Source organism: Harpia harpyja, chromosome 7 (assembly GCF_026419915.1).
Source record: "Harpia harpyja isolate bHarHar1 chromosome 7, bHarHar1 primary haplotype, whole genome shotgun sequence".
Lineage (NCBI taxonomy): Eukaryota > Metazoa > Chordata > Aves > Accipitriformes > Accipitridae > Harpia > Harpia harpyja.
Window position 1 is genome coordinate 13,689,077 of NC_068946.1, and position 14,808 is coordinate 13,703,884.

At 55.7% G+C, this 14,808-nt stretch overlaps 1 protein-coding gene and 6 non-coding genes across 7 annotated transcripts; 4 read left to right on the top strand and 3 right to left on the bottom strand.

Annotated features, from left to right (window-relative positions):
- Positions 1-2,968: 2,968 nt before the first annotated feature.
- TRNAA-UGC (transfer RNA alanine (anticodon UGC)) lies at positions 2,969-3,040 on the bottom strand. Its single transcript has one exon. It is a non-coding gene; the product is annotated as a tRNA-Ala (tRNA).
- A 306-nt stretch (positions 3,041-3,346) lies between these two features.
- On the bottom strand, positions 3,347-3,418 carry TRNAP-CGG (transfer RNA proline (anticodon CGG)). The gene has a single exon. It is a non-coding gene; the product is annotated as a tRNA-Pro (tRNA).
- A 1,339-nt stretch (positions 3,419-4,757) lies between these two features.
- Positions 4,758-4,829, top strand: TRNAP-UGG (transfer RNA proline (anticodon UGG)). The gene has a single exon. It is a non-coding gene; the product is annotated as a tRNA-Pro (tRNA).
- A 1,765-nt stretch (positions 4,830-6,594) lies between these two features.
- On the top strand, positions 6,595-6,666 carry TRNAA-UGC (transfer RNA alanine (anticodon UGC)). The gene has a single exon. It is a non-coding gene; the product is annotated as a tRNA-Ala (tRNA).
- A 254-nt stretch (positions 6,667-6,920) lies between these two features.
- Positions 6,921-6,992, bottom strand: TRNAP-AGG (transfer RNA proline (anticodon AGG)). Its single transcript has one exon. It is a non-coding gene; the product is annotated as a tRNA-Pro (tRNA).
- A 265-nt stretch (positions 6,993-7,257) lies between these two features.
- On the top strand, positions 7,258-7,339 carry TRNAS-CGA (transfer RNA serine (anticodon CGA)). The gene has a single exon. It is a non-coding gene; the product is annotated as a tRNA-Ser (tRNA).
- A 205-nt stretch (positions 7,340-7,544) lies between these two features.
- FTCD (formimidoyltransferase cyclodeaminase) lies at positions 7,545-14,067 on the top strand. The gene is made up of 14 exons (XM_052792568.1): positions 7,545-7,928; positions 8,741-8,924; positions 9,305-9,433; positions 9,624-9,712; positions 9,946-10,125; positions 10,214-10,351; positions 10,663-10,794; positions 11,454-11,515; positions 12,294-12,423; positions 12,562-12,723; positions 12,976-13,019; positions 13,099-13,237; positions 13,630-13,725; positions 13,922-14,067. The coding sequence occupies exons 1-14, from the start codon at positions 7,722-7,724 to the stop codon at positions 14,006-14,008; spliced, it is 1,779 nt and encodes a 592-aa protein (XP_052648528.1). The 5' UTR covers positions 7,545-7,721; the 3' UTR covers positions 14,009-14,067.
- Positions 14,068-14,808: the final 741 nt, after the last annotated feature.

Genomic DNA, 14,808 nt, shown 5'->3' on the forward strand with positions numbered 1-14,808 from the left:
GAACAGACCTCTGTCTTTGGAAAATCCAGTACATGATTTCCAACCAGGTGATTATGTCTATGTGAAGACATGGACTTCTGAACCTCTTCAGGAACGCTGGAAAGGACCCTTTCAAGTATTGTTGACTACTTTCACCGCTGTCAAGATTGCTGAATCAGATGCATGGATCCACTATACTCGGGTGAAGAAAGCTCCATCATCTTGGAAAGTTATATATAGAGACCCTAAAACCTTAAAACTGACTTTGAAGCATGCCTAATCTTCCATATAATTTTGAAATCTGGGGAAATGCATTTTGATTTGGAAAATAATATTGGTGGGGGTCTGGTCTGAGATTGTGGCTGAACAACAAGTAACAGTGAACTATGGAGGTATTCTGGGATTGGGATGTAACTTTACTCAGATTCCAGAATTTGATCCTGGCAAATTAGAAATTAGTTGGATGAGAGATAAAGGAAAAGGCAAGTATCTACCAGGACAAATTGAACTGAAGAAAAAGGCAAGAAATAAGAGACAAGCTGAACAATTAATTTACCTCCCAAAGAAAACTCAGGAAGAAAATTTGATGGTAGGATTGATTAAGGGATTTGCTAATTTCCAGAATGTGACACAAATTACTGCCTGTTTACCAATACCAAGGGCAGTTGGTGAATCTGTTCCATGGGGAATTTTGACAATGAATTTGACTAATTTAGAACATAGAAATGTGACTAGCCACTGTGAATAAAGACCAGTAGTTGGATGGCAAGAACAAGTGACAATTATCAAGAAACAATAGAAGTCTCCAGGGAGCAGGGCAGATTGTGAAAAATTATTAAATTCTGTTTTTATTAAAGTTGGGAGATTTCATAATGTACGATATTGTACTTATGATGAACAAGTTAAGAAAAATACAACTCGAATGATCATGGAATGGAAATGTGACAAGGCTAATCAGACAATGTTAGAAAGGACAATTAGTTGAGACTCAGTGTGGTCTATGACTATACTGTCTCAATTCCAATATATGGCTAAAGCTCCTTGGTGTTTTACTTAGGATGGAACCATTTTTACAACTTGGCCATCGGTAAATGATAAAGGGAGTACATTACGAGAAAAGGAAAATTCAGTACCGTGGTGGAAATGTGAGAAAATATACAATTACAGTACTAAAGACATGGCAATCCAAAGAATTCCACCTTTAGCAGCAGCCGTGAAGTATGGCTGCTTGTGTAGAGGACTTAAAAATGATCTTCAATTGACTGAAACCTTTAAACCTAAAAGAGGAACAATATTTAGCTGCAGAAAAGCTACTATTCAGAGTCCAGGACACTTGGTTTGGGCAATGAGTGATGGAACCTGGACAACCCACCTGCCTCTTGATGGGAAGGTAAAACAAATCACTTTGAGAATGCCAACATTATACCCAATTTGGAAAAAGTCTCCTTTTAGAGCATCATTAAAAAATTTGAAATTGGAACGGGCAAAAAGGTCAGAAATAGATGTTGAATGGAATGAACCCTCCACTGGAGTTAGAATTAGTCAGACCCTAGAATCTCTACTAACCCCTTTGGCAATATATAGGAATCGAGACTGGCTGTACCAACTAACAGGACAAGCAGAGAAACTAGCCAATGTGACCAGAAAAGGATTTAGAGATCTAAATATACAATTACAGGCCACTTCCAAAATGACTCTGCAAAATAGAATGGCTTTAGATATGCTTTTACTCAAAGAACACGGAGTGTGTGGATATTTAAAAGACAGAATAGACCATTGTTGTATACACATTCCAAATGTAACTCAGGATGTGGAACATGATTTGGAATTATTGGGAAAAATTGAGAAAGACACTCAAGAGTTGCAACAAGATATGCAAGAGAGTTGGATAGACAAGATCTTTAAGGGATTAGGTTAGAATCTGAGTTCTTGGATCAAATCATTGATTAGTACAATATTAACCTTGTTGATAATTTTTGTAATGATCATTTTGATTTATTACTTTTTGAAAAGGCAAATTACTCGTAAAACTTCTTTTAATCGCATGATCATCCAAGCTGTTGCAAGACAGCAAGATGGACAAACAATCTCAGAGTTTCCTCCACCATATACTAAGTGATTAGTAAAATGATAGTGAAAGTATTGAAATGATTTTCAAAACTTTCAAAGGGGGGAATGTTGAAAATATTCTGATAAAGAAATTAAAATCCAATTATATATATATAAGAGTTTGGTTTGATTAAGAAGTAGAAAATTGTGAAGCATAGGTATGGGAGTGTTAAGTTTGAAATGTAGTCATAGGAACTTAGAAACTTTAGGAACTGTGTTATGTGTGACTATAGGAACCTTAGTATTGTTAAGTTTGAAATAAGCAAACCATAGAAACCTCACCAGGAAGATACTGGTCTTTCTATGTTTTGTTTCAAAAACTAAGGAAACCGTCATGGACACCAGTTTGCTGCTTGGAAACCCCCTTACCCTTCCCATCTCGTAGAGTTAAGTGAAATTGACCAATGATTGTTTTAACATAAGAATATTAATAAGGTGGTATGATTAAAAGACCAATCATTGAAAAGGAATTAACATTTTGTTTGGAAATCTAGTGAATATGTATAACAGGTGTGTATTTAACTGTATAGTTAAACCAGACAGGTGCACGATAGGTGGAGCGATCCCCCGTGTGCCCAGCGCTGCAATAAAGGAGTGCCTGCTTCTTAACTTCTCATTGCTGTTAAGGAGTTTTATTCCGGATTTCGGCAACACTCCCACCACCACCGAAATTCACCCCAGGAGACACCTGAGCCTCATGTGGAAGGGACACAAGGTGCCTCCATACCCTGCAGCACCCAGGCAGGGGAGGGAAACAGCTGTGGGCATTCCCTGCAGCCTGTAGGTGCCCACTGGCAGCCCCAGAGCTATTTTAGGGGACCTGGGGGGCTCTGGCAGCCCCACAGCTGGCAGGGAGGGAGTCTGGGGAGGCAAAAGGACATGGAGATGCTGGGGGTTGAACCCAGGGCCTCTTACATGCAAAGCAAGCGCTCTCCCGCTGAGCTACATCCCCTCTGCATGGGCAGGGGTGGGGCTCTGGGCAGCTCTCCTCCCCCCCAGCACTGCCCCACTGCCCCACTGCCCACCGCTCAGCCTGCTCTGCCCCAGGGCCCCAAATACAGACTGTCAGGGGCTGCACTCCAACATCCCCATTGCTGCTTCTGAGAGTCTGTATCCTGGCCTTGGGGACATGCCCACCCCCAACACTCTGCCCATCCCTACTGCACCAGGCACCGGTGCCCTCCCACCACCCTGGCCCTGGTCCCACCATGGGCTGGGGTCACTCATAGCAACTGAGGGCGATGGGTGCCCAAAAGGAGGGCTCGTCCGGGAGTTGAACCCGGGACCTCTCGCACCCGAAGCGAGAATCATACCCCTAGACCAACGAGCCGGGGTGCGCAGCTGGGACCCAGCCCTGATCCTGTCCCCCACGGCCCCGGGCACCACACACGCCAACCGGTGCCCAGCGCAGGTGGGGGCTGCCCTGGGGCACTGCCCTCTCCCTCCCCTCTGCTCTCGGGCCATCGGCTCCCCCAGCCCCCCAGAGACGTGGCACAGGGCGATGATGGGGAGCCTCTTGGGAAAACGGTCCACACTCCCCACCCCGCTCCTCTTAGTGGCTGTTTGCTCCCCTCTCCCATGTCTGCAAAACCTGGAAAACCCCATGGGATCCTGTGCCTCTCCTGTCTCTGGGCCACCACAGCCCCAGTCTGAGGCATTGCAGGGCTCCATGTGCACCTCTGCCTCCCCCTGTCCCAACCTGTCCCTGCTGCCCCCTTTTCCTGGGAAGCGGGGAAGTCTCTGTGGTGGCCAGTGCATCCCCGCACACAACTTCAGTCCCGCTCTGCTCCCCAGGGCCTGGCTGTAGGGCCTGTCCCTGAAAAGGGGTGCCTGGCACCCTGGCATCCCTGGGCAGTGCTGTCCTTGAAGAACCCCAGTGCCCGGGACAGGGTGGGGGTGCCCGGGCAGCTGCGCACCCTGGCTCATTCGTCTAGGGGTATGATTCTTGCTTAGGGTGCGAGAGAGTCAACTCCCAGATGAGCCCTCCTTTTGGCCCCCCACCACTGGGCACAGCCCCTATGGGGATGGGGCACGGACAAGGGGGCATCCCCGATGGGCAGCTCTGCCCGGGACTGCGGTGCAGGGTGTGGCATGGTGGTGGCACTGCAGCCGGGGCTCCCACAGCAGCTCAGCTGCCCACCCTGGCACAGCTATAAGCAGCTGCTGACCCAGGGTCTGAGTCCAGAAAACCGTACTCTTGGCTTGGCCCAGATCCAGCCCTGTTGACAGCTTGGGGCACCCAAGGGACACCCAGTGCCTGCAAACCCCCGAACCTCGCGGTCAGCAGCTCCAGGGGGCTGGGGAAAGAAGCAGTGACAGGGATCTTCTGGGAGCAAAGAGAAAGCCAGGTCAGAGGGGGACATCAGCTTTGGGGGACCCCCCATTCAGGAAGAAAGGCAGGGGCTGACGCTGCAAAGCACCGGCCGTTTCCACCTCTGCAAGAGCCAGGGAGATGGCTGGGAGGAGGAAAACCCCCGGAGATGGTGGGAATTGGAGATGCTGGGCACTGATGCCCCGTGGCCACCTCCAGCTGCTGGCTCCATGGACCGGCCACAGCAAGAGGGACCTCCGTGCTCCCAGAGTGTGCCGAGGGACACACACAGCCTCAGCTGTCCCCCCAAAAGTGTGTGGGGTGCAGAGGCTGGGGGTGCAATGGGGTGCAGCACCCCGGCTCGTTGGTCTAGGGGTATGATTCTCGCTTTGGGTGCGAGAGGTCCCGGGTTCAACTCCCGGACGAGCCCTCCTTTTGGGCACCCACCTTCCCCAGCACTGCGTGGGACCATGGCACAACAGGGGCACGGCTGTGAGGGAGTGAAAGAGTCAATGTCTCAACCATTGTAGTGGGGCAAGTTCTGCTTAACGACGAACTCTGCATAACAAGGAACTCTGCCTAGCAGGGAACCCCGGGTGAAGAGAAGCGGATCAGCACCCATCAGCAACAGGAGGGGGAGGGGAGGGTGGGCCGTGCCGGAGGGTGCACAGCTCCCTGTTCTGATGTGCTGTTCTGATATGCTGAGCAGGGCAGCTCACCATCCATGGCCAAAGATCACGTCTGCAGGGAAGGGGAAATTACTCCCCAAACGACCCCCAAGCCCTCAGACCTATTTCCCAAAGGCTCACAAACTGCTCAAGTCACCTAATTAGCCTAATGAGTTCGAGTGCCCGCCCGAAGGAGGGGCAAGGATGATAAAAGGACACAAACTGAAGCCCCATGCGTGCGTGCCCGCCGGAACAGGACCCCTCGGCTGGCTGGACGAACGCTGGACACAGGACCAGTGACCTCTCTCTGTTCTTCTCTCCCCCTGCCCCCGCTTCTTATCTCTCTCTTCTCCCCTCTCTCCCCTCTTGCTCTCTTCTCTCTTCCGTAATCCCTACATGTCATCCCTTTAGACATAAACCGTTGACCAAGTCTGGGACTAGGAGTGCATCCAGCTGCCCCTAGGCTCCTCTCTGAGAAGGAGTCTGGAAAGCAAGGGGGTCTGCTCTGAACCTCGTGACTCAATGGGAGTGTTATAGACGCTCGTGACAAATTGGAGGAGCCAATTTGTATTAAATGACAAGATCGAATTTATTAGCAAGCGATAAGAGAGCAAAACAGCGCTGGGCGGCCGGGGAGACAGTGCTCCGCCAAAGGCTCGCGCCGAAAATGGGGAAGAGTCTCTTTATTTATACAGTTTCTAGTTTCTGTCTACGTGACGGCTGGTATCTTCTGCATTGTGTGTGCGTTTGTGCCGTCAGTTGCTAGGTGGTCGTAATCTGCCTTCAGGTGGCGGCTGGTATCTTCTGCATTGTGTGTGCGTTTGCGCCGTCATTTGTTTGTTAGGTGGAACGTCTTTCGTTAATCATCGGTACTTAACTGGATACTGTGGTTTTAGATAAGCGAGGAATGTCTCTACCCGCACATGCGATTTCATGAACGAAGTTAACCAGTTCATTACAGGAGGGCTCTCATTGTCTTCCCTGAACTGATTCCCAAATAAGCAAGGCCTGTAGTATATGTTTGGTGATGTAGGGTTAGCAAATGTTACACAGTTTAATGATATAGTTTCATGCCAATTTTTGTTGTGAGCATACCAATTTTGGTGGTGAGCATGCTAGTTCTTGTTGTGAGCAAATAAAATTTGGGTATTGTGAATTAAAGGATCCCTGGTGTCGTTTCACCTTAATCCTGATTTGGGAATCAGCAAACCTGAGTCCTCGTCCAGAGAAACTGGGACGTGACAACGGTGAGGGCAGAGGTTCCCAGCACAGAGGGGCCAGTGCCAGGTCCTGTCTGGCACGTCCCGGTGGGCAGGATGGACCCCCAAGAGCCAGCAGCGAGGTGCTGCCAGGGCCATGGGCAGGGAGGCGCCCAGTAGAGCAGAGCGGGTGCTGCCATCAGCGTGTGCCCCGAGGGTCTGTTTTTGGGGTCAGGGCCGTGGGGGCAGAGCAGGGTGAGCAGTGGGCAGTGGGGCAGTGGTGGGGGGTGAGGAGAGTTGTCCAGGCCCCCACCACTGCCCATGCAGAGGGGATGTAGCTCAGCGGGAGAGCGCTTGCTTTGCATGTAAGAGGCCCTGGGTTCAACCCCCAGCATCTCCATGTCCTTTTGCCTCCCCAGACCTCCTCCCTGCCAGCTGTGGGGCTGCCAGAGCCCCCCAGGTCCCCTAGAAAAGCTCTGGGGCTGCCAGTGGGCACCTACAGGCTGCAGGGAATGCCCACAGCTGTTTCCCTCCCCTGCCTGGGTGCTGCGGGGTATGGAGGCACCTTGTGTCCCTTCCCCATGAGGCTCGGGGTGAATTTCGGTGGTGGTGGGAGCAGCTGGGTGGGAGTGGGGTGGTGGGTGCCCAAAAGGAGGGCTCGTCCGGGAGTTGAACCCGGGACCTCTCGCACCCTAAGCGAGAATCATACCCCTAGACCAACAAGCTGGGGTGCGCAGCTGCCTGGGCACCCCCACCCTGTGCCGGGCAACAGGGTGCTGGGGGGGCACTGCTGCCCAGGGACCCCGCGGCACCAGGAGCTGCTTTTTGGCGACAGGCCCTGCCACCGGGCCCTGGGGAGCAGAGCGGGGCTGAGGGTGTGTGCGGGGATGCACTGGCCACCCCGGAGACCTCCCCACTTCCCAGGAAAAGGGGCAGCCAGAGGGTGCGCAGGGCAGGGGGCAGGTGTCCCCCCCTTGTGCCTAAGGCTGGGGCTGTGATGGCCGAGGGGTGAAGGCGTTGGACTCGAAATCCAATAGGGTTTCCCTGCGCAGGTTCGAATCCTGCTCACAGCGAGAGATTTTACCCCCTGCCCCGGTGCCAACAGTGGGGATCCTGAGGAGCATCTGTCCTCCACCAACACTGGGGATCCTGCGGTGCCCACACTGGGTTTCCTGTCCCCCGCTATCGCAGAGTGCTGGTTGTCCTGTAGCTGTGCCCTGGGCAGGAGCAGGGTCTCCCATCCGGTACCCACAGCCTGGTGCTGGACGCAGCAGATGCTTTTCTTCATGTGGCATCACCTTCTCCTAGCAATTAATTGGCATTCGTGGGTAATTAGTGTTGACGGCTGGCCCTGGCAAGCCGGCAGCACCCTTATGCCCAGAGTTGCTCCAGACACAGAAGGGACAGTACCACGTTGTTTATCCAAGACCCTTTCTGACTCCTGGCCGCTGATCGATGCAGTTAATGAGAAACCCCGGCTCAGGGAAGAGGCAACAAGTTGCGTGCTGGGAGGTTTTTTTCTCTGCAGTGGGACTGGAAAGGGCAGGCAAACACACAGGCACAAGGAGCCGAGCGTGGGGCTGCAGGGTGCAGGCAGGACCTGGGACCATGGCCAGGCTGGTGGAGTGTGTCCCCAACTTCTCAGAGGGGAATAACAAGGAGGTGAGGGAGCGTGCGGAGGGCCTGAGGGGTGGGCAATGCTGGGGTCCTGAGGGCTGGGCTGCCCCGGTGGAGGGGCTGTGCCGGCAGCACCTGCTGCCAGACTCTGCCCTGCCTCCTCTGAAGTGCTGTGCACTTTTCCCTGCCTGGCTAATGGTGAAAATGCCCAAAGGCAGCCCCTGCTCCCTTTTGGCACCTCAGTGAGAAGTGGGGGCTCAGACCTACCCCCTCCCCGCTGCCTGCAGGTTGCTGTAGCTTGAGGGCTCAGAGTGGTCTGGCATATCCCCTTAGAGAAATATCGCTTGCAGTTATTGTGCCAAAACACACTGTCCAGGTTAATGGGATCTGTGCTGGCCATCAGCCCTAGGCTGAACTTTGGCCCTGCTGCGGGCAGGGGAGTTCAGCAAACCCAGAATTGCAGTAAAAGCACTGCTTCCCCCAGGGAACAGGCTTTGCAGAGCCAAATCTCTTTTGAAGCTGGCAGGGGACAGTATCCTCAGGAATGGCAATTTGTGATGGTGCTCTCCAACGTGCAGCAGCAGCCGGGTGTCTCTCCCCTACCATGGGGGGTTTGGGGCTCGCTGGGAGCTAGTGGTGTCTCAACAATCCTGGGTAGGAGTGGGATGCTTGTGCCTTTGGATCCTGCATCCTCTGCCATGCCAGGTTGCATCCCCACTGATCTTCGGGTCATCCCCAACCCCAGCACTGGTGGGAAGGGGGAGACCTGAGAAAAGGCATCCCCCACCTTGTGAAGCTGGGGCTGTGGTGGAAGTCTGGCCGACTCAGCTGTCTTGTCCCCCTCCGCTGTCCGGCAGGTGATCAATGCACTGGGGGAAGCCATCTCCCGGACACCAGGTTGTGTGCTGCTGGACGTGGACGCCGGCGCCTCCACCAACCGCACTGTCTACACCTTTGTGGGGTCCCCCGAGGCCATCGTTGAAGGGGCACTGAGTGCGGCCCGCGTAGCTGGGCAGCTCATAGACATGAGCCGGCACACGGGTGAGCTTGGGGGCAGCACAGGAGCTGATCCGGTGCGGAGCATCCCTCAGCTGCGGTGCGTGGTTGGCTCCAGGCGCACCTTGCATGGCTGGAGCTAAAATCAGCTACTGGTGGCCAAGCACAGCACATTACTGCACCTGCAGCCAGCGGCGCTGCTGGGATGAATGGTGGTGGAACCATGCAAAGCTCTTGCTCATCCTCTTGATGCAGAGAGGATGAATCCCTCCTGTCCCTGGGCTGGAGTAGACATTACTGCCACAAACTCAATTTTCCTTGTGGCGGCAGTGCCCAGTCTGCAAAAGAGGCTGGGAAAGGGCTGTCCTCCCTCCTTGTCTGCTTGCCCTTCCCAGCTCCCATCCTTATATCTGCCCCATCACTAGGTGAACACCCTCGCATGGGAGCCCTGGACGTGTGCCCCTTTGTGCCAGTGATGAACGTCAGCATGGAGGAGTGCGTCACCTGCGCCCACGTCTTCGGGCAGCGCTTGGCAGCGGAGCTGGGGGTGCCTGGTGAGTTGGGGCCAGGAACCTCTGCCTGTCCCATCCCAACCCGCATGCTTCCAGCTGTGGAGAAACTGTACACCTTTTGCAAAAGCTTAACCAAATGGTGTTTGCTCCCAAATCGGCAAAACCAGACCCTGCTAGGTGATGTGCCGCCAGCCCCTGCCCGGCAGTGCTCACCCCCAGCTCTGTCTTGCAGTTTACCTGTACGGAGAGGCGGCGCAGGAGGAGAGCAGGAAAGCCCTGCCCGCCATCCGTGCCGGAGAGTATGAGGCACTTCCCGAGAAGGTGAGCCTGGCAGCACCTGGCTGGGTGTCACAGGCTGGGTAGAGCCAAGCTGCACCTCCCCAGCGTCGGGGGCTGGCATAGTCGCTTCGCACCAAGAGGAGCTGATGAAACACTTTGGGTGCTGCTGAACATGGAGGTGGTCATGGCAGATGCCAGCTGGGGAGGGAGATGCCGTACCTGGGAGGGTGGCTCGTGCTGCTCAGTGGTGCCAGCCCACGCGCTCTCCTCCCCAGCTTGCAAAACCAGAGTGGGCTCCCGACTTTGGGCCCCCAAACTTTGTCCCCCGGTGGGGGGCCACGGTGACGGGCGCCCGGACCTTCCTTATTGCGTACAACATCAACCTGCTGTGCACCAAGGAGCTGGCTCACCGCATCGCCCTCAATCTCCGTGAGCAGGGTCGTGGTGCTGACCAGGTAGCCCTGTGCCGGCAGCACGCCGGACGCAGACCTGCTTGCATCCGCGCTTCCTGGGCCGTGCCTTGACTGTGATGGGTCTTGGCAGCCCGGGCGCTTGAAGAAGGTGCAGGGCATTGGCTGGTATTTGGAGGAAGAGAATATAGCCCAGGTTTCAACGAACCTGCTGGACTTTGAGACCACACCGCTCCACACTGTCTACGAGGAGGTCTGCCGAGATGCAGAGGTGGGTGGCACGGGGTAGCACACCATGCTTTTTTCAATGGGGGCTTTGCAGAGGATGTCTCCCTCCAAGTTTTTCTGCCCATCCCCAGGTCAGGCTCTGCTTTATCTCGCACTCAGCTCAGCCAAGCTGTGCAGAGTTCTGAATAGCATGAAAACCCCAAAAGCTCAGCAACTTGCTGCTAGCCCCCAGATCTTCCACTGAAGGCTTTTCCATGAGCTCCCCAGGTCCTGGGAAGGTCCACCAGGCTGGGGTGGTAGCAGCAGCAGGCCAGGTGGCTCTGGGGACAGTCATGTTTCTGATGTCCTTCGCAGGCACTGAACCTCCCTGTGGTGGGGTCCCAGCTGGTGGGGCTTGTCCCCAAGAAGGCCATGCTGGACACGGCTGAATTTTACATCAAGAAGGAAAAACTCTTCATCCTGGAGGAAGAACAGAAGATCAGGCTGGTAACGTGGCTCCTCCTGGTCCCAAGACAAGGGTGGGATCATAAGAGAGACACCCCCCCCCCAGCCTCCCAAAGTGGCACTGAGCAGAGATTTGGGACCATGGCAGCCCCCAGGCATGACACTTGTCTCCAGGGATGGTGCCTAGCAAGCTGTGAGGGCACAGCGAGTGGAACAAATTGCTTTATTGTCCTGAGGATGCTGAGATGCTCAGGGAGCAGAGACCCCATCCCATGAGGACAGAATGTAGGCAGCAGCTGCCCAGCTTGCCTGCATGGAGGCCAGGAGGGGAAGGAGACCTCCCCAGAGCTCAAGGGCAGTGCGTGGTGTTATGGGAAACAGGACTGGCGTAAGCTGGAAACAAGGAGTCAGACTGTTTTTCAGCTGCAGGAGGGAGGGACTTTTCCACCCTATGGGCAACGTGCTAGATAAGAGCAAGCTAATTATTTATCGGTGCAGTTTCCAGTCATTTGTAGGTGGCTGCGTGCCGCCCCCAAGTCTGGGATGGGACAGGCTGGTGACGCCGGCTGTCCTCACCCTGGGTGGCAGCCTGAGCAACTCTGTCCTAGGGCTGGATCACCCATGGTTAATTAACAGCAGGGAATGAGGATGCAATGGGACTTATCACAATGGGGCTGACGCAGAGGTGCCGCTCCTTGCAGGTGGTCAGCCGGCTGGGCCTGGACTCCCTGTCTCCGTTTCATCCCCAGGAGCGCATCATCGAGTAGGGACTCCCATCCTGCTTCTCATCATGGTGCCCATCCCTGCCTGGATGGGGGGATCCCACTGCCTGCATCTTGCACTCAGCTTGTTTTGAGAGTGGTGCCTGCACCCAGCTCCTTTTCAAACCCAAGGGACATCTCTGCTGGGTGTTGTGCAGGCGCGGGGTGGTCCCTGCTCCCAAATGCTGATGGTTGTGAACATGGGGTGGGGGGACTCCAGGTCACTCGGGCAGGCAGTGGAAGCAGGTTTCGTGGCCAAACTTGAGCATGTATGCGTTAAATCCTCCAACCCATCCTCAGCCCACATTTCACTGTCTCCGGCTCGCATGCTGCCTACTGAGGAGAGATGCTGTGCTGCAGCACCTCGTGTAAAATGCATGTCTGTGGGGGGAGAGGAAGGGAAATCCACCTGTGCCGAGGTGAAATCAGGACGTGCACTTTATGTCCTTGTCATTCCCCGCCTGGGGACATGGCTGCAACCATGTTTCTGTCCCACCAAATGCCGTTTGCATGAGCCCACCCTGTCTAATGCAGACCAACCCCCCCCACCACCAAGACATGTGCTCCCCAGCTGTCTGTCTGTCCCCATGGGACTCCTTGTCCTCTCCCTAACCATCCTGCTGGGTTTTTTGGGCTACCCCCCTTCTCAACCACCCTCAGAGCCAAGGGGTGGATGAAAAATTGTTGGAGAGGTCAGTGCCCAGTGAGAAGGGACTGGGTGGTGGTGGTGGGTGTCCCTGCACCTGGGGACCTCTGATCTATGGGGCCACTGTGCCACAGGTACCTGGTGCAGGCAGGAGAGGTGGACAGCGGTCTGGTGGCCAAGCCGCTGGGTGCCTTTGTGCGAGCCGTCGGTGGGAGGTCAGCAGCGCCAGGAGGAGGCTCTGTGTCCGCAGCCGCAGCTGCCCTGGTACATGCCCCATACCTGGATGGGGTCCCTGCCTGCCTGGGGGGTCCTCTAGGTGTGCTGACACCCCGAGGGGAGTCAGCACGGCGGTAGTGGCAGGTGCTGTGTCCTGCTGAAGTATTTACCCCTGTGCGCTTGCAGGGAGCAGCACTAGGCTGCATGGTGGGGCTGATGAGCTATGGGAAGCGGCAGTTTGAGGAGCTGGACCCCATCATGAGGAAGCTGATCCCCCCCTTCCACCAGGCCATGGATGAGCTGGTGGCGATGGTGGACGCTGACTCCCGTGCCTTCAGCAGCTACATGGTGAGGTCCCACTGATGGCAGACATCCTGTGGGGAAGTGGGGGGCTTTCCAGCTGGGAGGGGAGCCGGCATCGCTGCACCCCAGTGTCCTTAGGAGCAGAGCTGTGATCTTGATCCAAGCCAGAGCAAGGGACAGCATCACCTAAAGGAGGTTTGCAAGAGCATGGGTGCTATCAGGTCTGCCCTGGCCCCGATGCAAGGCATGCGGGGTCTTGGAGCAAATGGCAGCAAATCTGCTTTTCTTTGCCTGCAGGAAGCTATGAAGCTGCCAAAAAGCACCCCTGAAGAGCGGGAAAGGTGAGCTGAGCTGGTGGGGACTTGCCGACTGGGGGAGCATGGCCACTGAGCACTCATCCCGGTGCTGTCCCTGTCCCAGGCGCACGGCTGCCATGCAACAGGGGCTGAAGACAGCTGTGAGAGTCCCCTGTGCCCTGGCAGAGAGGGTGAGCGGGCTCTGGCCTGCTCTGAAGGAGCTGGCACGCCACTGCAACCTGGCCTGCAAATCTGACATCCAGGTACGGCCCTGGGTTCAGGCACTGCCCTGGCTGGGGCTTTGGAGACTGCTGGGCTCATTGCCTTTCCCTGCAAGGTGTCCTATTGTGGCCTGACCTCCGGGATGCCTCTCTCCAGCTGCACTTCCCAAACTGGCCAGTGGTTTCCACTCGCTAACTTTTTGGCAGCTTGCAACCCTTGTAGGACAGTTGACTGCCACCAGCCCTTGCCTGAATTTCTCACCTGTGTGGCAAGGCCACGAATGGTTCCCACTGCTGGAGCCACATCCTGAAAATACCGAGTTGGAAAGCACTGCATGCTGCTGGGTCACGGAGGGTGGGAGTCCTGCAGCGTAAGGACTGTATGGTGGTGCTCTGGTTCAGCAGGAGAGCTTCTCACAACCCTCTTTTCCTAGGTGGGAGCCAAAATGCTGGAAGCAGCTGTGTTTGGAGCTTACTTCAACGTCATGATCAACCTCAAAGACGTAACGGATGAGAAATTCAAGCTTGCGGTAAGCAGGGGCCATGCGTGTGCCCTGGCCCTGGTGGCGGGGATGAGGTGGGACAGAGATGGAGTTGAAGCCCCTGGGACGCCTCATGCCCGGGCACCCCCTCCCTTTGCCACCAGCGGGATGCATGGGGTGGACGGTGGATGGCTCTTCTGTCCTGTCGAGTGGCAAATGATGCACCTTCTCCTTCCCTATGCAGATGTCACAGAAGGTGTCTGGGCTGCTGGAGGAGGCGAAGCAAGGCTTGGCGCTCGTGCTGGCACTGCTGGAGAAGCGGGGGGCCTGAGAGGGGCTCAGGGATGGGCTGGGGGCTCTGCAGTGGCAAATACAGCTGGGAAACATGCACGTCCCTGCCTGGGCTCCTTCGGTATCCACCTCGGGTGAGCTGCTCTGCTTGGGTAGATCCTAGTGTCATGTCCCCTGTTGGCCTTTCCCTGGCCGAGGGTGCTTTTTGCTGTCTGGGGCTTGGACCCCAGCCTCCATCCCCCAGTCCCTGGGGCAGAAAGAGCTGGCTGGGCTGGCAGTGCCTGGGGCCCCAGGAATCCCAACGGAGGGGTCGGCAGGGACCCCATGGTGCTGCCTGGGAGGAGATCCCCGTGCATGGGCACTTCCAACCCTGTACACCCCTGTGTGTTTCTGTGTCCAAAGCCCTGTCCCGAGACACCCCTCTACCTGCAGGGCTGGGGCAAGACCTGGTGCAGTCCCTTTCTGCGAGATGTCTTTTTGATGGTGCATGACAAGACCAGCCCATTGCATTGCTCACTGGCCCGGGAAGGGAGTGCTGCCAAACGCAGGGCAGCATCAGGGGTGTTAGTGGGGAGATGGGGACGGGATGGGAGGAGCTCTGCCCCCTCCTCATAGACCCCCGAGAGGAAGACCTGAGCATCGGGGCATCCAGCCCTGCCTTCTGTCTCTGTTGACCGGGTCTGACGGCAGATATCACCTCCTCCACCCACACACCATGGCAGCACCCTGAGCAGTGTCACAGGGAGTCATGAGCTGGACCCTGAGCCCTGCTGTCCCACAGCAGTGCCTGTGGGAGGGTGACCCCCCCATGCCAGCCCACCCCACCCCCGGACACTGTGC

Excerpts from the sequence above, each read along its gene's own strand:
- FTCD (XM_052792568.1), top strand. The coding sequence starts at position 7,722 with ATGCAGTTAATGAGAAACCCCGGCTCAGGGAAGAGGCAACAAGTTGCG. Across the intron at positions 9,434-9,623 it reads AGCGGAGCTGGGGGTGCCTG|TTTACCTGTACGGAGAGGCG; the intron begins GTGAGTTGGGGC and ends TCTGTCTTGCAG. Across the intron at positions 10,126-10,213 it reads AGGGTCGTGGTGCTGACCAG|CCCGGGCGCTTGAAGAAGGT; the intron begins GTAGCCCTGTGC and ends GGGTCTTGGCAG.